The sequence below is a fragment of the Echinops telfairi genome, unplaced genomic scaffold, assembly GCF_000313985.2.
Source record: "Echinops telfairi isolate 266 unplaced genomic scaffold, ASM31398v2 ScPeMD7_3509;HRSCAF=4178, whole genome shotgun sequence".
NCBI lineage: Eukaryota > Metazoa > Chordata > Mammalia > Afrosoricida > Tenrecidae > Echinops > Echinops telfairi.
The window spans coordinates 4,560,847-4,582,674 of NW_022107407.1; the positions used below are offsets into that span (position 1 = coordinate 4,560,847).

A 21,828-nucleotide genomic window follows, 5' to 3' on the forward strand; every position below is an offset into this window, starting at 1 on the left:
GGGAACATCTCAAGAACAGATTTGTGTTAGATAGGGTTCTCTAGAGAAACAAAACCAGGACAATTATGGATATATATATATATATATATCATGAACTATCAAAAAATAAATAAATAAAATTTAGAAGAAGCCAGAATGAGGCTGATGATCTGATATGCTTACTTTTGACTTCTCACTTGGAAATATCAATCATTAGAAAAGTAAACCATGGTGCTATAGGGAGAAAACATCACTCAGATCTTAACTGATAATTCATACGATTTATTTTTCTATTAGAGACACATCTGAATGAGAAATCACCACTCTACATAGTTGGAAACATGGTTATTTCAGAAAGTGGGTTCAAAGTAGGGAGAGTATAGAATGAGGAACAAAGAAATCACAATAAAATCAATGATAGGTTAGTTTTAATTGAGGGCACAAAAGGTAGCATTAAAGAAGCAAGAAATATTTCTATTAGCATAAACAATTTGGTATGTTCAGGGGTTACAAAATATATAATCATATCTAGTAGGCTAAGCACTTTGATATATTCAGGGTTTACAAAATATATAATCATAATAACTGAATGATTAAAATATATTCTATAAAAACAGCTCATAAAATAACTTAAATTGGAGAAGTCAAGATGGCATCCAGGTAGAGTCAACCACCTGGTGCTCCTGCTGACCAGAAAATTAAAAGGTAAGGAGGTCAATACTGGGAGGCTGGCTGCTAAAAATAGACCCAGTGTATTAGGGTCCAGTTCAGACCTGCCCCTTTGATTTTCACTCATGAAACCTCTAGCAACTAGAACAGAATCAACAGAATAACCCCTCTAATAGCAAAAGAGAAGAAAAAATAAAAATCAGGGCAGAGTTAAGTGAGTGGGAAGACAAGAGAACAAGACAAAAAACCTATACAGCAAAAAGCTGGCTCTTTGAAAGGATGGACAGAATTGACAGATATCTGGCAATCCTAACCAAGGAAAGCAAGGATCAAACATCAATAGCCAGGATAAGGGATGAAACGGGGGAAATCACAGTGGATCCCAATGAGAGTAAAAGGATAATCACAAAGCACTATGAAAGTCTGAATTCTAATGAATTCAACAATGTGGAAGACAGGGAAAAATACTTGGAAAAACAATCCCTTCCTAGATTATCCTAGGAAGAGGTAAAAAACCTCAATAGACCCATAGCAAAGGAAGAAATACATACAGCTATCAAGAAACTACCAACAAAATAAGATCCCAGACCAGGTGGCTTCACAGGACAATTTCAGCAAGTTTTCAGAGAAGAGTTGACTGATCCTTCACAAATTATTCTAGAGCACAGAAAAGAGGACAAACTCCAAACACATTTTACAAAACCAGTATAAATGATACCCAAACAGGGCAAGGATCCCACAGGAATAGAGAACTTCAGACCCATATCTCTAATGAACATAGATGCAAAAATCCTTAACACAATATTGGCCAATAGAACACAAAAGTATATAAAACATATTATTCACCATGATCAGCTGGGATTCATCCCAGGGATGCAGGGATGGTTTGACATTCGAAAATCCATCAATATTATACACCAGATTAATAAGAAAAAGTATAAGAATTGCATGATAATATTGGTAGATGCAGAAAAAGTATTTGACAACATCCAACACCCATTCCTAACAAAGACATTCAAGAATATAGAAGTGGAAGACAAATTCCTGAAGTTAATACAAGCTATCTACAAAAAGCCAACAGCCAACATCATAGTCAATGGAGAAAAGATGAAAACAATCCCACTGAAAAAGGGGACCAGACCAAGATACCCTTTATCCCCACTTCTATTCAACATCACACTGGAGGTTCGAGCTAACAATGTAAGACAGCACAATTAATTTAAAGGTATACAACTGGGATTGGAGGAGGGGAAACTATCGCTATTTGCTGACAACATTTTCTATGCATTAAAAATCCCCAAAGCTCCACAACAGTAGTATTGACAGTGATAGAGGAATATGGAAGAGTGGCAAGATAAAAGATCAACAAATAGAATTCTATGGGTTTGCTATATACATTGGACAAGACCATGGAAAAGGAGATCAAGAAGGCAATACTGTTCACAATAGCCAAGGACAAATGAAAATATCTAGGGGTACATTGAACAAAAAAATAACAAAACAAAATCAAAATACTTATACAAGGAAAGCTACAGGGCCTTACAACAGGAAATCAAAAGTGACCTCCATAAATGGAAGAATATTCCATGGTTGTGGATTGGAAGTCTCAATATAGTGAACATGTTGATCTTACCCAAGGTGCTACATAAGGTTAATCCTATCCTGATTCCAATACCAACAACCTTCTTCAAAGAATTGGAAAACTGATCACCAATTTCATATGAAGTGGGAAGAAGCCCAGAATTAGCAGAGAACTCCTCAAGAAGGACTAAGTTGGAGGGCTCGTTTTACCTGACTTTAACACCTACTACAACACTGGTCAGAACAGGGTGGCAGTGGTATAATAACAGATAATCAGATCACTGGAAAATTACAGAAAATCCAGAAATAAAACCATCAAAATATAGACAACTGATCTTCAACAAGGGTCCCCAAAGCATCAAGTAGGAGGTGGATGCCCTCTTTAACAAGTGATGCTGCAAACAACGATGATCACATGAAGCATGTTGTTTCATGGGAAGAGTTGGAGGAAATTATGCTAAGCAAAGCCAGTCAATCACAAAAGGACAATACAACATGAGTTCCCTGAAGTAAGTATAATCAGCACAGTAGTTATAGAAGAAAAGCCACTTATCTCACACTATTCTGGTAGAGGTATAGGCAGTGGGTTGGAGGAAAGACAAACCCAAGGAGGTTTTTGATTCAACACAAAGAAGGGGAAAGGGGGGGACAGGGGAGGGATAAAAGGTGGGGTGGGGGACGGAGACTATGGCATGGGGAGATCAGGACACTAACCCAACCCAGGGGAAGAGTATTGGTTATGTCTCCACAGAATTGGGAGTGTGCATACAGACTCCACCAAACATTATGGAGAAGCTAACCATGTGGAGAAATGCATGAAAAGATTGGGCTATAGGGCCGGCTCCTATCAGAACCAAACTGACCCCTTCCCTAGAAGTATGTGCTATACAGAGAACAACACTAAACCTACACGTTGGGGAGAGGGGATAGCATACCATGCCCACACTGAAGCAAACCAAGAAGTAAAAAGAGAAAAGGATGGTCTAGACCTCATATCGGCACATCAAGCCCAGAGGACAACATCCTTATACAAAGCTGCTGAAGCAGAGAAGACTGTAGGGTTGACCACAGCTCAAGACGTGTTGTCTTCTAACTGGAGCATATGGAGACAGAGGACAATACTGGAGACACATGGGAGGGAGATAGTTCAGTCTGACCCGCTCCTTCCCCCACCCCACTGCCCCCAGTGGGGCGAACCAAGAAGGGAACATAACAGACCAGCAATGGGAAAAGCAAAACCACAAAGACCCCGAAGAACCCCCCAAATAGACATCAGGCTAGGAGGGGCAGTTCTCAGAATTCCCCCAGGACCAATGGGGAGATAGCCATAAAGGTCAGTAGACAGCCTGGAATTATGTATGTTTTTATCTTTTTCTCTATTTTTCAATCTTTTGTTTTCTTTTTGTTTGGTCTCTGTTATTTTTGGTTTGCCTTCTTATATAAGATCGGCATGGGAAGCAAGCTCAAGGAGAAAGCAATGAAACCAATGGTCCTGGAGGGAATTGTGGGAAAAGGAGGCGGAAGGGAAGGTCCTGGAGGGAATTGTGGGAAAAGGAGGCGGAAGGGAAGGGAGTACTGAGGAAAAATGCTATAGACAGGGGAACAAATAGGGAATTAAAATCAAGAATAAGGAGGACGTAGAGATCCTGGGGATGTTGGAGCAACAGCAATCTAGCTGAGATGAATTACTAAGAGGCCGAAGTATGGTAAGCATAATGGTGGGGCAAGAGGAAGGTAAAAGGAAACAAAGGAATGAACTAGGAAGCAAAGTTATGGATAGAAGTACAAGCACAGGTGTGAACATATGTAAATACATTAATTCATAAAAATATAGATATTGGCCTAGGCACATATATTTGTATAGCAGTACACTGGGGTAGTGGATGGATGTCAGGCCTCTGCTCATACCCTCCCTTAATGCAAGAACACTTTGTTCTAGCATTCTGTGATGTTCACCCTCCATCACAATCACTGAAGACAAAATGGGTACATAAGCAAACGTGAAGACAGTGGATGGTGCCTGGCTATCTAAAGATCTAGCGCCTGGGGTCTCAAAGGCTTGAAGTTAAACAAAAAGCCACCTAGCAGAGAAACAACAATCCCACATGGAAGAAACACACCAGCCTGTGCTATCATGAGGTATCATCACAGGACTGGGTAACAGGCATCAGAAGAACCAAAACAAACAAACACACAAGTCAAAAGCAATTTGGTGGAGAACAAAGGGGGTCAGAGCAGAGACCCAAAGCTCATCTGTAGACAATGGAATATCCCCTCAAAGAAGGGTCACAGGGAAGGGATGAGTCAACCAGGGTAAAGTAAAGCACCGCTGAAACACACACTATTCCTGTGGTTCCTTGAGGCTTCCTCACCTCCCACAATCATGACCCCAGTCCTGCCTTTCACTGCAAGTTAGACTGCAGCATGTGCACAGGTACAGATAAGAGACAACCACTTATGACACACGGATTCCAGGAACAGGTAGGGGGAAGTTGGGCAGAGAAGGGGAGGAAGGGGGAACCAATCTCAAAGATAGACACATAACCACACACACACCCTCCAGGTGGACAAACAACAGAAATCATGGGGGAAAGAAGACAGCGGTCAATCTAAGATGTGAAAATAATAATAATTTATAATTTATCAAAGCACCACGAGGTTGGGGGCAGGGGAGGGAAAAAAAGAGGAGCTGATACCAAACACTCAATAATGTCTAGAAAAGAATGATTGCAACATATGTACAAATATGCCTGATACAATTGATGTATGGATTGTTATAAGAGTTATAAGAGCCTTCAATAAAAAATAGGCAAGAAATTTTAAATTAAAAAATAGGTAAGAAACTTTTATGATAAATTTAATTTTTTTGAGGCTGTACCTAATAATAGGAATTAACACCAATACTTTTACTTTAGAAATGGGTTGCCTAATTAAACATTCAAGTCCTCATGGTTTTTCTTTGGATTTTGCTTCTAAATCCTTATCAGGGAAGGAGTATTCCTTACCACCATTTTATGACAATGTCACTCTGTTAAAATTCCATTTCTTGGAATGTTTTCCTTCAACATCCTACTTTGACTGGAGAGAATATATTATTCAGGTTATTTATTGCTTCTATCAATTAAAATATCTAGGTAACAGAAGCTTATTTAGGATGTAATTATGGATTCTCAGGCAAGCAATTGAATAAAAAACAATAGCCTAGTTCAGGAAGAACTGGCTTAAATTTAATCATCCAACATTTGTCAAAAGACATAATAAAATCATAGAAAGGTGCACACAGAAGAAAATGTTTTGTTTTGTTATACATATTGTTGTTATGACTTGGAGCAGAGTTGAGGTCAAATAACAACAGAGACCAAGTGATGGAATCTGACTGTCCTAAGTAGTCTCAGCCCTCCAGCATCGCCTACTGTCCCATTTTGTTTGGGATTGTCTTTAATGTTAAAAAGGTGAGAGGGTTTATGAAAATAACTAGCCCATAACAATCAGTAGTTACTTAGCGCCATGGCCTAGTTATAAATTCCTGCATAATAGCAGGTAGCACCATTCAGAGCAGATAGTACATCTATTGTAGTTATCAAATCAAGGGCCCCATATATGAGGGAGCTTCAAAAATATCACATAATTTTAATTTTTTATTTAACTTTTTATTGAAAATTGGGTGAATACTGGTAGAACAGATCAGTTTTCCATTCAACAATTCATATGCATTTTTTATGTCATTGATTTCAGTCTCCACAATAAAATATCATTTATTCTACTCCCTCCCTGTGGTTCCTGGTTCCATTTCTCCTTCTATTATGATAGGATACATTTCAGAAGGGATAGGGAATTATACTAACTTTTAATATTTTTTCCATAAACCTTTTTGAGCTCTCTTGTAGGTTTTTATACTAATGTTTATCCAGTTTATTCTCAGCAGTATGGAGTCAAGGAAAATATTAACATGGCTTTCCAGAGAAAGAAATTAAATTACAGCACATAATGGAGTTTTCAGAGTAGAGACACAAAAGGGGAAACAAAAAACCTTTTGAACTCTATGCATAGAAAAAATTAGGATTAAAATTTTGATGAGGATAAGCAAAAAGTAGTGAAAACAAATATAGAGAGACTGAAGAAAAGAACATTGTAAATGAATGAACAGAGAAGGATACTACTGTTGCCTTAATTCTACTATGGATTATACATTTCTAGAAGGCAAAATTTTCCTTCATTTAGACCATGATTAGACTCTGATAAATGTTTATTGATAAGAACAATAACTACTGAATTATCTAGTAATTTCCAGACCTCTTAATATATCCTAACCTATTTTTGTTTAATTTTATTATACCACTCATCTTACCATACCTTCTAGAAGTATTTGTGATTTATAACTATGGAAATTTTGTTTTGATAATTTTCAGCATGCTTCAAATACCATAAAAATATATCTGTGTGGATATTATTGCATTCAAAACAGTGTAGAAGTAAAATCAAACCATTTATTTTCATATTTATGAATATTGCATTTGTAAACATGAGTTATAGTGGTGTGGTGGTTATGTGTTAGGCTGAGATCCTCATAGTAGGCAGTTCAATACCACCAGCAGAAAGATTTGATACCACCAGGAAAAAGATTGGGCTTTCTACTCCTGTAAATAGTTACAGTCTCAGAAACCCACAGGGGGTCACTATGAGTCAGCATTGACTCGATGGCAGTGAGTTTGAGAACCAGGAGCTCTGGTGGTGCTGTGAGAAAAGTAACAGCTTCTAACAGAAAGAGCATTGGTGCAAGCTCACCAGTCAATCCAAAGGAGAAAGATTAGATGTTTGTAAAGATTTTCATTCTCAGAAACCCTATATAAGAAACCCCATATAAGGTCCCAGTGAGTCAAAATCAGGGTGATGGTAATAATGGTGCACATGTTTAATGCTTGACTATAAACGAAAGGTTGGTAATTTGAAACCATCCAGAAGCCTTAAAAAAGGGCTAGCGGACTCCAACAACATGGCTGACTGGCAGGTATTTTATACAGCCCTTCGGAAAAAAAGCCAGGAAAAGCCAAATTAAACAGGTACAGATGATAATACTGGAACTCTGTGCTTCAGAAGACACGATAGACAAGTGGATTGCTTATCAACTAGGGGGAAAGCTGAATGAAAATGATTAGAGAGAGGATAAATGGATGAATTATCTGCTAGTCTGATGTGCATGTGCTTTGACCAATTTAAACTGGCAAGCAGTGTTCACTCAAGAAAGAGTTTAATAGTCAGCGTTGCTTTCTCAGGACAAACACAAGTGCACACACTGGTAGCTGACTCTGAGAAAAGTAAGACCTGCTTTGTTCCCCAAAAACTCCTTATGACTAAAGGAGTGACCAGTCCCCACCATCACCCATCCAAAACCAAGCTCCATACTCACACCCTGCACAGCCTTATTCTTCCTGAGATCAGAGCCATGTCCCTATGCATTGGGTTTCTGGTGCAACACTCCCAGTCTTGAGCTGCACCTCATCAGAAAAGCAGAAAGCATTTCTCTTGTGGCTAGAGATCTGGAACATTTTCTTATATATTTATTGGACATTTGGATTTCTGCCCTTGAGAAACTCCTGCTCAGGTCCTGAGTGGAAAATTGTGTTTTTTTTTTCCTTGTTGTAGGTTAGCAGAGTATTGCAGATTTTAGTAATAAGGCCTTTGTCTAATGTGTCATTGCTAAAGATGTTTTCCCATTCTGTGGTCTCTTATTCTCTTGGCAAATTCTTTGCATAAACACAAGTGATTTATCTTTAGTATATCCCACTGGTCAATTTGTGCCTCCTCTGTGTTTGTGTCCTCCCCTATTTCTGATAGCCTATGCATTCCCTGTGCCAAGGTTCTCAGGTTTGTCCCAATTCCCTCATTAATGACTAATAGTTTGGGGTTTTACCTCAAGGTCTGTGGTCCACCTTGAGTTTATTCTTGTGCATGGAGTGAGGTAAGGGTCTTGCTTCATTTATCTACAGCTATGTATCCATCTTTTCCAGCACCACAAATTGAAGAGGGCATCTGCTTCACATTTGATATTTTTTTGGCCCCTATCGAAGATCAGTTGTCTGTATGCTGATGATTTTATTTCTGGGTTTTTAATCCTTTTCCATTGGTCTGAATATCTGTCATTATACCAATACCACACTGTTTTGACCACTGTGGCTGTACAGTAGCTGCTAAAGTCGGGTAATGCAAGTCCTCCAGCTTTGTCCTTTTTCTTGAGGAGTTCTCTGCTGATTCTCGATTTCTTCCCTCTCCAAGTGAAGCGGATAATCTATTTTTCTAATTCATTGAAGAAAGATGCCAGAAGTTGGATCAGGTTAGCACTGAATTTATATAGTGCCTTGGGTAGAACTGACATCTTTGCAATATTGAGTCTACCGATCCACGAGCATGGGGTGTCCTTTTATTTGTTGAGGTCACCTTATATATGAGAAAATGTTCCAGATCTCTAGCTATAACAGAAATTCAAATTAAAACAATTATGAGATACCACCTAACACTCTCAAAGATAGTCCAATTCAAGAAATCAGAAAGTAACAAGTGTTGGAGGGGATGTGGAGAGATAGGAACTCTTGTCCATTGCTGGCGGACCTGTCGGTATGCACAGCCATTATGGAAATCGATTTGGTGATATCGAAAACAGTTGAAAATTGAGATACCATATGATCCAGCAAGCCCCCTACTGGGCATATAACCAGAAGAGACAAAAACAAACCACAGCCAGACATCTGTGATCCAATGTTTCATTGCAGCACAGCTCACAATTGCAAAGAATTGGAAACAGCCCAAATTTCCATCAACAGATGAATGGATTAAAAAACTGTGGTATATACGTACAATGGAGTATTGGCATCCCTAAAAATCAATGATGAATGCATGAAGCATATTGCCGCATGGGAAGAACTGGAGGAAATTATGCTAAGTGAAGTAAACCAAGCATAAAAGGACAAGTACAACATGAGTCCACTGAGGTAAGCTAAAAAAATACAAAAGGGGCATAGGGGAGAAGCTACTGTATACAAATGTCCCTGGGGTGAAGTCCAGGTAATATGGCAGGGGCCAGACTAAACTCAGGAATACATATGGTAACCCAATAAGAAGGGGTGGTGGTGGGAAGACATAGGTAGTCAAGGGAACAGGGCATTAATCCACACAGGGGGAGGGTGTTGTTTATGTTTCCACAAGGAGAGAGGGACAAGACTTTAACCTGGTGCTCCAAAATAAGAACGCAGCACTATGACATGAAGCAGGGAACTGTTAGAGAGGCCTGAGGGACCGACCCCATTACCAACTAAGTGGACAGCACCATTTTCTCCCACAGAAGAATTCACTTCAGAGGACAGCACTGAAACTACAGCTCAAGGAGAGGGACTTGTGTGATCAGAGCACACAGGAGCCAATGAGGGGGCAGTGGGAAAAAAAGGAGTGAAGCACATCATGGCTCACCAAGCCCTGAGGACAATGTTTCTGCTCAGAGCAGCCAATGCACAGGTATGACCACAGGGCCAGCCCCACCATGGGACACAGTGTTCTTCACTGACCCATACCACCATGGGAGACTACACTAGAGATACACTGCAGGAATTGTGCCTGTCCTGAGCCCACTACTCCAAAGCAAGCCACTGTGGTGGGAAGCGGAGCAGTGGGGGGAGTAGAGCAATGAAGTCCCCAGGGAATACTAGGGATAGATTTAGGATAAAGGTATGACACCCCATCAGACTTGACTGGGAAGCACTCATAAAGGACAACAAATAGATCTTGAACAATTTATAGGGTTTTTTTTTATGTTGTTGTTGTTGTTGTAGCTATTGTTTTACTTTCTATTGTTGCTTTGTTGTACGCAGTCTTGTGATGGTATATATTGTTGACACTGCATGTCTACCTGGAAGGGATAGGCGGGGTAAACAAGCCAGAATAGAGAACAACAGGATGACAGTTCCGGGGGGACATAGGAGAGGGGGAGGTGGGGGAAAGGAAGTGAGTGTTGACAAATCCAGGGAGAAGGGAACAACAAGTGATCCAAAATCAGTGGCACGGAGGGTGTAGGAGGTCTGGCATGTCTGGATCAATGACAATGTAACCTACAGGAATTCCTGAAACCCAAATGAAGGTTGAACATGATTGTGGGACAAGAGGAAAGTACAAAGAAATAGAGGAAATAACTAGGAGGAAAGGACATTTATAGAAATCTAAATACAGGCATATACAGATGTACAAGTATTTATATATGATGAAGGGGAAATAGATCTATGTACATATTTTATAGGTTTAGTATTAAAGAAACAGATGGACAGTGGGCCCCTACTCAAGTACTCCCTCAACACAAAAACACTTTGTTCTAACAATTCAGCAGTCTGAGATGCTCACTTTCCTGGCATGATTGCTGAAGACAAAGGGTGCATAAGCAAATGTGGTGAAAAAAGCTGATGGTGCCCAGTTATCAAAAGATAGTGTCTGGGATCTTAAAGGCCTGAAAATAAACAAGTGGCAATCTAGCTGAGAAAGAACAAAACCCACATGGAAGAATCACACCAGCCTGTCCCGACATGATCGCTGAAGACAAAGCAGGTGCATAAGCAAATGTGGTGAAGAAAGCTGATGGTGCCCGGCTATCAAAAGATATAGCGTCTGCGGTCTTAAAGGCCTGAAGATAAACAATCGGCCATCTAACTGAGAAACAATAAAGCCCACATAGAAGAAGCACCCAGGCCTGTGAGATCATGAGGCATCAAAGGGATCAGGTACCAGGTATCAAAGACAAAAATATCATAGCATTGTGAATGAGGGGGAGTGCAGAGTGGGGAGCCAGGGCCCATCTGTGGGCAATTGGACATCCTCTTGCAGGGGGGACATGGGGAGGAGGTGAGCCAGTCAGGGTGCAGTGTAGCAATGATGAAGCATACCAATTTTCCTCAGTTCTTGAATGGTTTCTGCCCCCCACTATCATAATCCCAATTCTGCCATACAAATCCGGGTGGACCGGATGATGTACACTGGTACAGATAGGAAGTGGAAACACTGGGAAACACAGGAAATATGAAAGCTTCAGGGTCAGTAGTGAGAGTGATGATACCTGGAGGGTGGAGGGAAGGTGAGGGAGAAAGGAGGAACAGATTACAAGGATCTATATATAACCTCCTCTGTGGGGGATGGACAGCAGAGAAGTGGGTGAAGGGAGACAGACAGTGTAATATATGACAAAATAATAATAATTTATAAATTAACAAAGGTTCATGGGGGAGGGGGAGGGGAAGGGAGGGGAAAAATGAGGAGCTGATACCAAGAGCTCAAGTAGAAAGCAAATGTTTTGAGAATGAAGAGGGAAACAAATGTACAAAAGTGCTGGACACAATGGATGTATGTATGGATTGTGATAAGAGTTATACAAGCCCCCAATGAAATGATTTAATTATTAAAAAAATAAAAACAGAAAGCACACTGTTAGACAAATGGCCTTATGCCAGCAACTCTGAATGGCAAGAAGTCCTTGCATAACCACACTCACTGCCCCCCATTTTCTCTCTGGGTCCAGAATAGCTCCTTCTGGAAATATACATCCTACCCCAGCCACCATCTGAGCCCATGGACTACTTCTGAATCAGGTCCTTACCCCTAAACAACAGCAAGATAAACAGGTGAACAGGAACTCTGTCAAAAATTAAGTTTGTCACTCCTTCACCTTTCCCCACCACCACAAACACCCTGTGAGCTCTTTGGTTGGCAAAAGGCTCTGACCCATACAAGGTTACCTGCTTTTCACAATTTTCTCCTCTCCAGTTTCTCCTTTCCTTTTTCTAAAAATCTTTTTCTTCCATCCACCCCCTTTTTTCATATCATTATTTGTCAGCTTTACTATTTTCTATCTTTACTTTTCTTTCCTCCATTCCCTTCTTCACTCTTTTTTTCTTATGAGCTCATTTTTTTAACTAGTCTCTTTTCTACCCCCTTTCCAGTCATTGTATTTTTCTTCCCATTTTATGCTATTTTCCTTTCTAGTTATTTTTCTTGCTGTTGATTGTCTGCTATTGTTTTATTTTTATATTTTTCTCTTGTCCTAAACAACCAGGATACATAATCCTGCCTACACAGCCCAGCTACTCCCATACCTTGTGCAGCCACATCTACTGGGAAAGAGTTACTACAGACTCCTGTACCTTTTAACCATCATAGACAGATAGTAGCCAACACAAGGCACATCTACCCTTAATTGTGTGATATGGACAACAACTCACAATCTCTGTCACACCTACCAGAAGACAGGTAGTGAGTGACTGAGATAACAGAAACATACAATCATCAATTAAATATAAACACAACAATATCACAATGTCCCAGAGACAATGGACAATTTTAGTTCACAAGAGAACAAAACAAATTGGTCCAGACAAGTGACCAAAAGAGACAGCCAGAAAACATTCCTAAGGTAAAAATGACAATGAAACAACCTGATACAGAATTCGAACGAATGGTATTTGAACTTCTTGAATGAAATTACAGAAAGATCAAGAAACCTGCAGATAAAAGAAGTGAAAACAGGAAGGGAAAAAAATCCATAAGAATTAAAAAAAAATACAAGAACAAACACAATATGAATGAAAAGTTAGAAAACAAACAAAATCAGCAAATATGTATGAGAAGACTAATACTAAGCTTTTAAAAGTGGATAATATGTTGAAAGAGCAAAGGAGTAGAATTGTGTCAACAGAAGGCAGAATTAGTGACCTTGAGGACAAATCTCTTAATACTAATCTACTAGAGGAACAATCAGAAAAAAAAGGAAAACTGAAAATTCCTAAGACATGTGTCACACAATCAAGAACAATAGTTTATGTCTGATTGGAATTATTGGACAAGAAGAAAGAACAACACACACACACACAATATTATTGAAGAGTTCTTGGAAGAATACGTCCCTGACATCATGAAAAAAAATACGCATCTAAGAAACTGAACAAGCTTCAAATAGGATAGACTTCAAAAGAAGACCACCAATATATATCATAATCAAATTTTCTAAAATCAAACACAGTGAAGGAATCTTGAGAGTAGTTTGGGAAAAGCAAAAAGCTACCTATAAATGGGAACCAATACAACTAAACTCTGATTTCCTAGACAGAACTATACAAGCAAGAAGGTAATGAGGTAAAATTTCTTATTTGGAAAAATTAAAAAAAGAGAATTATATAGTCAGCAAAATTGTCCTTTAAATACAGTAGTGAAATTAGGACACTTCTGATAAATAGAACTTAATAGAATTTGTAAAACCAGGTCAATCGTACAAAAATAATAAGGGGTGACTATTGGAGAGAGAATTAAACAGTACACACAACCTGAGAGGAGTACGCATGACAATGCCATGGAGAAGTAAACCCAGATGAAGAAGTGTCCAAAGCAAAACAAACTTAAGATATTGAAAATAAGGTACCAATTATATTAAGTTATAAAGAAGCCAATAAAAAATAAATGCAGAGACACTGGAGATCCCCTTGCAGAGGGGTCTCGGGGAGGAGCTGAGCCAGTCAGGGTGCGATGTAACAATGATGAGAAATACTACTTTCCTCTAGTTCCTAAAGGTTTCCTCCCCACTCCCACTACCATGACTCGAATTTGACCTTGCAAGTCTGGCTAGACCAGAGGAGGTACACTGGTACAGATAGGAACTGAAAATACAGGGAATCCAGGACGGATGAGCCCTATAGGACCAGTGGTGTGAGTGGCAAAACAGGGAGGGTAAAGGGAGAATGGGTAGGAAAGAGGGAACCGATTACATAGAACTGTGTGTGACCTCCTCCCTGGGGGACAGACAACCGAAAAGTGGGTGAAGGGAGACGTCGGATAGGGCAAGATATGACAAAATACCCATTTATAAACTATCAAGGGCTCATGAGGGAGGGGGGAGCAGGGAGGGAGGGGAAAAATGAGGACCTAATGTCGGGGGTTTAAGTGGAGAGAAAATGTTTTGAGAAATGATGTACAAATGCGCTTTACACAATTGATGTGTGTATGGATTGCGATAACAGTTGTATGAGCTCCTAATAAAATGTTAAAAAAATAAAAATAAAATAAATGCAGAGATAGTATACTTATGATTGAAAGGAAGTAAAGTAAATTATACAATAAAATAGGCCTATTTAAACATAAGATAAAGAAATGACCACATAATATTAAGGAAAATTAATAATCTTTTTCAAATAAAAAAAATTAATCATAAATATTTGATGAACACTAAAGCAACAACAATAAAAAACAACAAAAACCCATGAACTGAATGAACACAGATTAAATGAGCAGAGAAAATTAAATAGAACAAAGAAACCAGCATAACCCCTCCACCCCACCTTCCCCATGCAATGTCATTGTCAAATAGGCAACATGCCTTTTTTTTTTTTTTTTGGTGTCCAGTATTAAATATAATAGGAGATTTGAACTCAGTCTCTAATCTCTTTGTCTAACAGTTTTACATACAGAGAAAATATAGTTTTTATTCCAAATAGTTTAGATTTATCAATATGTTCTATTTATGTTCTTTCAAAAGATAGTGCACTTAAAATATATTAAGATATATCAAATGCAATTCCTAAGTCACCACTAGTCTGGGGGGTTGTCACCCTGTGGTACCTGTATATTGGGTTATGCCAGCAGGGTCACCCAAAGTGCACAGGTTTGAGTTGAGCTTCCCAACTCAGAAGAAATTAGGAAGAAGGAATCGATCGGCTGTCCACTTCAGAAGAAGTAGTTACTGAAAACCTTAAACCTAGCATGGAAACTGTCAGACATTGAAGGCCTAATGAATGGAAGCAGACCATTGTTGGAGATGTTCTGCCAGAGGATGAATCCCTAAGATCAGAAGGCACTTGAAATGTGACTGAAGAGAAGCTGATTTTTTCAAAGTAGAGTCAACCATGGTGGCAAGCATGGAGTAGAGCCTGCGGGAATAGAGTCTTTGAGGTCTTCAATTGCTCATGGGGTACAACTCAAGGTGAGGAAAAGAGCTGCAAAATTCAACTAATAATTAGAACTTGGAATGTAGAAAATATAAATGTAGGAACATTGGAATTTATGAAAAATGAAATAAGATACAGGGAGGTCCCCCACCCCTGCCCCCAGCCCCCAACCCCCAAAAGGGGGGAAAAGCGCCACTGTGCAGAGCTTTCATAGAACACCCTTTCCCTGCCAGGCAAGCAGCAAGTAACTTGCTCTGAGTTAGTGCACCCAGTGTCATGACCTGAGAAGGTGCTCTCGTCACAGTGATTTTTTTTTTTATGAAAGCTGTTTCATTATAACCTTGTTTTTTATGGTGGTCAATTTAAGAGAACAGCTTGCAGGAAAAAATGCCGCAGAAACTGTTGTGATGCTGAACACAGCTTTCAAGGACAGCACTAACGGAAAAACTCAAGTGTATGAGTGGTTTTCTCATTTCAAAAAAGGTGAAATGTCGATTAATAACAAACTGCTTTCTGGTGTTCACTAACTTCCTGAGCAGACGAAAATATCGACAAAAGTCATACACTTGTGCTCAAAGACTGACGATGGGCCACTGAAGAGACAGGGAAGTTATCTGGACTATCTTGGAGCTCAGTTCAGCCCATTTTAACAAAATATTTGGGAATGAAAAGGGCCACTGTGAAATTTGTGCCTTAGGTTCTCACTGACCAGCAGAAAACGTGTCAAATAGAAACATGCTGTCCTTTGAAAGAACAGCTCCAAAGCAACCCAGACATTTTTTCCAAGGTCATTACTGGTGACATGACATGGTGCTATTCTTATGGCCCCCAAAGCTAACATCAATCCAGGCAATGGATGATACCATCATCACCTTGCCCCCCAAATCTCAAGTGAAATCAAAAATAAAGATGATGCTCATTTGTTGTTATGATGTGAGGAGGATAGTACATTTGGAGTGCATTCCATCAAGTCAGATTGTTAATCAAACTTTGTATTTAGAGGTTCTGAAAATATTGCATAACAGTGTGCAACCAAAAATGGCCTGCTTTGTGGCAGATGGGGACTGGTTTTGCCACCACTACAATGCATCTGTTCACTCAGCCATCTCAGTGTGCCAGTTTTGGGCAACCCCCACAACCCCCCCCCCCCCCCCCCCCCCCCCCCCCCCCCCCCCCCCCCCCCCCCCCCCCCCCCCCCCCCCCCCCCCCCCCCCCCCCCCCCCCCCCCAAAAAAAAAGAAAACTCAGCATGCCTCTCTTGCCTCACGCATCTTACTCACCTGACCTCACTCCATGTGACTTCTTTTTGTTTTCCCAAATACAGAGGGACATGAAAGAGATTTGATTACATAGAAGAGGTGAGGAAAAACACAAGGGAGGTACTGTCAGCCATCCAAACAGATGAGCTTGAATAATGTTTCCAAGGATGGAATTGCAGATCTGACAAATGTATTAAGTATATGGAGAATACTTTGAAGGTGATAAGATGGTGTTGTAAAAAAATTTAAATGCATAGCTTTGGAAAAAAATCCGTTTTTTTAGGGGTAGCTGCAAATACATCGAGATCTATATCCTAGGGGTTAGGCAACTGAAATGGACTGGTATTGTCCACTTTTAACCAGAAAATCATATTGTTTACTATGCTGGATGGACACAATCAAGAAGAATGGCTTTGAATTGATTGTCCAAAATGACATTTAAAAATCTTTCTTGAAGTAAACTGCTGTCTGTGTTGGGATTATATCTATCCCCATTCAAGGAAATCCAATAAACAAAACTATTATTCAAATTCATTCAATATATAAAGCAATCTAGAGAAGAAGATAATTAAGAATCCTACCAACATCCTCAGTTGGAAATTGACCAAGCATGCAATCAAGATGTATTGATAATTACTAGCAATTGGAGTGCAAAAGTGGGAAACAAAGAGGAAGTAACCATGTTTGGAAAATATGGTCTTGGCAAAAACTAAGCTCTAGATTACATGATATAATTTTGTAAGACCAACAACTTGTTCATGGCAAATAGTTTTTGTCAGCAACACAAAAAGCAACTCTATGCATGGACATCTCCAGATGGAATACACAGAAATCAAATTGACTATATATTTTGGAAGAGACAATGGAGAAACTCAATATCAGCAGCTAAAACCAGGCCCTGGTGTAGTAGTTTCACATTGGGCGGCTAATTGCAAGGTAAGCAGTTCAAAACCACCAACTGCTCCACAACGGAAAGATGCAGCTTTCTACTCGTATAAACAGTTATAGTCTCAGAAACCCAAAGGGACAATCCTATCCTGCCCTGTAGGATTGCCATGGGTGAGGATTGACTTGATGGCAGTGAGGGGAAAAAAAAAAACAAAAAAGCAGGTCAGAGGCTAACTGTGAAACAGACCATCAATTTCTCCCATCTAAGTTCAGGTTGCAGCAGAAGAAAATTAAAATCAGTCCACATTAGCTAAAACATGATGTTGAATCTATGCCACCTGAATATCAAGAGCATCTTAAGAGCAAATTTGCTGCATTGAACACTAATGATAGACCACATGAGCTGTGAGGATTTTCGTCTTCTTTACATTGGCCTTCTTTACATTCATTTGAATCCATACTGAAGAAGGACAATCAGTGATACCATGAAAAACAGAGAAAAGTTTGAAGTAGCCAAGGATTTTGTCTTGCTTGGATGCCCAATCAACAATCATGGAAGCAGCAGTCAAAAGATCAAATAACATGTTGCATTAGGTAAATCTGCTGCAAAAAACCTCTTCAGACTTTTGAATAGCATGGATGTTATTTTGAAGACTAAGGTAAGGCTGACCAAACCATTGTATTTTCATGTGCCTCATATGCATGTGAAAGTTGGATACTGAATAAGGAATACCAAAGAAAAATGTATGTGTTTGACATATAGTGCTGATGAAGAATATTGAAGGCACCATAGTCTACAAACAAATCTGTCTTGGAAGAAATACATCCAGAAGGAAAGATGGCAAGGCTTAGTGACACAAAATTTGGTCATGTTGTCAGGATGGAGCAGGCCCTGGAGAAGCACATCATGCTTGGTGGCAACAAAAATGAGAAGTCCTTCAATGAGATGGATTGATGCAGTGGCCCTAACAATGGACTCAAGCATATGAAAAAGTATGGGAATGTAGAAGATGATTCCTTCTTTTGTGCATGGAGTCACTATTTGTCAGAACTGACTCAATGGCACCTAACAACAACAGCCACAAAGATTCTTTAAATGCTAAAGTACACAGTTTAAATTGCATCAAAAATGTTCAGAAATAGAAAAAAAAGTATCAATTGGAAAATTATGTGTTTACCTGGATCTTCTATAGTTAAGTTCTTTAGTAACCATTGAACAATGTCTGATCCTAGGAAAGAAAACATAAATAGAAGTTAACCCTTTGTATAAGTTAACTTTGAGAAATTTGAATTTCTAGTTATATTAATAGGAACATTTTAAATTGTAATATTAACAGATCAAACATCATATGGAACATTGCAAATATTAAGTATAAATATTTTTCATCAATGAGACAAAGTGAAACCTCATATATTATGAAATATTAACTACTTAAATATAAATAAATATATTTTTAGATAAAATTTTATACATTCATTCACTGAATACATGTTTGCTTAATTCATACCATGTTTTAGGCATTTCTTACCATAACTAGTACTTTATAATATGAGTACTTCCCATTTCTAGCATTCCCCATCTCATTCTTATATCTACTTTCTGGCTAAGCCAACTTGGTTGTGGTTCTTTGAACACCCTAGGATGTTTTAAGCATTAGTACCTTTATTGTGCTATTCTCTTTGATTGAATTTTTTTCCATTATATTCAACCCTCAATATTCACCTATACAATTTGCCATGGCTTTTGCCTTTGTACAATGAGTTTACAATGCCCTCCCCAGTGTTGTAAATCCTACTGAAATAACAGAGCTGTGCAATCTGTTTTTATAGGACCGTTAAGACAGTGTGGCAATTAATTAATTAATTTAAAGACCTTCAAAAAACCAAACCCACTGCCATTCAGTCAATTTTGACTTGTAGCAACCCTGTGCGATTCTGAGACTTTAACTCTTTTCAGGATTAGAAAGCCAAGTCTTTCTCCAGTGGAGCAACTGGTGGGTTTGAACTTGACCTTGTAGTTAGCAGCCAAACACATAGCCATTACATCATCAGGGTTTCTTTTAAAGCCCTAGAGTAAGTAGATTGAAGCGGGCTATTTTATTCACCTTTGCATGGTTGAAGAAAAGCAGTAGCTGCAATAAATAAAAATGTGAGTGGATATATTTTTACTTCATCCAGAAGAGATCAGGGATATTCTGCAGGATATACAATACTTCAGATCGAGTTTGAAGTATATAATTTGGTGTATCCAAAAGAGAAAAGCATAGTTACTGGAAAAAAAAATCTATGTAAAAAGTTAAATGTTGGGAAACATCTAATTAAAAAAATGAATAACAGTTATTGCATACTTTCTAAACACTAGGTACAGGGAGTAATAAAAACTGGAAACACATTCCACAGTGCCTTTAGTCTTAGATTCAAGAGCAAGGAACTTGGACTTTTCTATTAGCAAGACATAAAAGGAGAAACCCAATGTTTCTGAGCAGAAGAAGGACATTTTCAAAGCCAATTTAAGGAATTTGATTGGAATTATGAGGCTTTGGGACAAACAAGAAGAATGTAGGTTGCCAACATTCCCACTAGTTGTGAAGCAGAATTGAAAAAGACCCAGAACTTATTCAGTGTACAAACAAATCCAAAAATATTAATCTAGTTTCAGGGTTTTTTTAGTTAGTGGTGGGGAAGAGAGAATAAATGCAAATGTTAGGTTTCTAGCCCATGAGGTGGATAAACAAAATGGTGATCATATGAACAGAAATGGAAGATTTAGGGGAAAGAGCTGATGCAATTGAGGTGTTCTTTACTACTTATATTTGGTTTTCAGCAAAATGTATTACAGCATATAACAGAACAAGAAAAAAATAGGTATGTAAGTAGTTATGCTTAGATGGAGTGAACAGTCATGGTTGAATGAACAAAATTCTGATGTGTACGGATATTCCACATCCCATTCCTACAGTCATGCCCAAGTTGGTGCCTACTCTCCCCAGATAAATGCAACTGAGCTGAACAACATTGGAACACTCACTGTGTGAATTACAATAGTTATAAAATTATTTCCAAATGGTGCATGTCAATTCATGGATAAACCTTGAAAACATTGCACTGAATGAAATTAGTAAGTTCCAAAAAGACAGATATGGTATGATCTCATTTATATGAACTGATCGTCATGTATTAAAAAAACAACACTGTGCTTGAGTTAATTTCAACTGCAAAACATACTTCCCTCAGCTAGATTGTTAGGCCTAGTTAGCTATACTGTATAGGATTTCTGAAACTATAAATCTTTATAGGAGCAGAGAGGTTTACCTTTCTCCCACAGTGTGGCTGGTGGTTTTGAGCAGGCAATCTAATGGTTAGCAATTAATTGTCTAAAAGATTCTAGGTGACAAGCTTAGAATTATTATAGCCTAGAAAATCCTACAAGGCAGCAATTTCCTATCACATCAGGTTGATAAAAGCTGGAATGGCACACAACACATAAAGAAGATCAAAATCATCACAACTGAACAATAATAACATTATGATAAATGGAGAAAAGATTGAAGTTGCATATGATTTTAGCTTACAATCAGTGCTCATAGAAGCAGCAGTCAAGAGATCAGGCACATTGCAAGCAGTCAAGGCACATTGCACTAGCTAAATCTGCTGCACAAGACCTCTTTAAGTACTGAAAAGCAAGGGTAATACTTTGAGGACTAAGTGCTTGACCCAAGCCATGGTATTTTCAATTGCTTCATATGTATGTGAAAGTTGGACATTAAATAACGAAGACCAAAGAAAATTACACACATTTGAATTGTGGTACTGGAGAAGAATAATGAAAGTACCATGGGCTGCTAGAAGGACAACCCAATCTGTATTAGGAGTACAGCCAGAGTGCTCCTTAGAGGTAAGGATGGCAAGTCTTTGTCTCATGTACTTTGAACAAGTTGTCATGAGAGACCAGTACCTGGAGAAGGACATCATGTTTCATAAAGTAGAGGGGCAGCGTAAAAGAGGAAGGCCTTCAGAGAGATGGGCTGACATTGTGGCTACCACAATGGATCAAGCATGGGAATAATTGTGAGGCTGGCACAGGATCAGGCAGTGTTTTGTTCTGCTGTGCCTAAGATCACTATGGGTCAGAACCAACTCAATGGCCCCTAAGTTCAACAACAACATAAAATATTTGAGTAAACAAATGTCCTATTACATAAAGGATTCGTTTTTTAGATCGTTTTATTATGAAAATGTGTTTATAAGCACATTATCCCCATTATCCCTTTAAAACAAAAAATATTCATAATAAACAGGGGACTATGCAAAAATGTTTTAAAATTCTGTTTAGAGGGAATATACTTGATTCCCTTGAATTGTGTGCTTTATAGGGCTATAGGAGCGGGACAAAATTAGAAGCCCAAAATAGGATAGTATAGTTTCTATATTTGTACTTTTTAAAGGATGATACTCCTGTATTTTCTACCTACCTGTAAATCATATTTCCAATTC

General features: G+C 38.8%; 1 protein-coding gene across 5 annotated transcripts in view; it reads right to left on the minus strand.

Moving 5' to 3' along the window:
• RGS7 (regulator of G protein signaling 7) overlaps window positions 1-21,828 on the minus strand; it is a 497,629-nt gene that overhangs the window by 183,454 nt on the left and 292,347 nt on the right. For all 5 annotated transcript variants that reach the window (XM_045294230.1, XM_030886696.2, XM_004709818.3 and 2 more), the window contains exon 4: window positions 18,513-18,563. In XM_045294230.1, coding sequence (XP_045150165.1) covers window positions 18,513-18,563 — 51 coding nt within the window. The remainder of the gene's footprint in view (window positions 1-18,512; window positions 18,564-21,828) is intronic.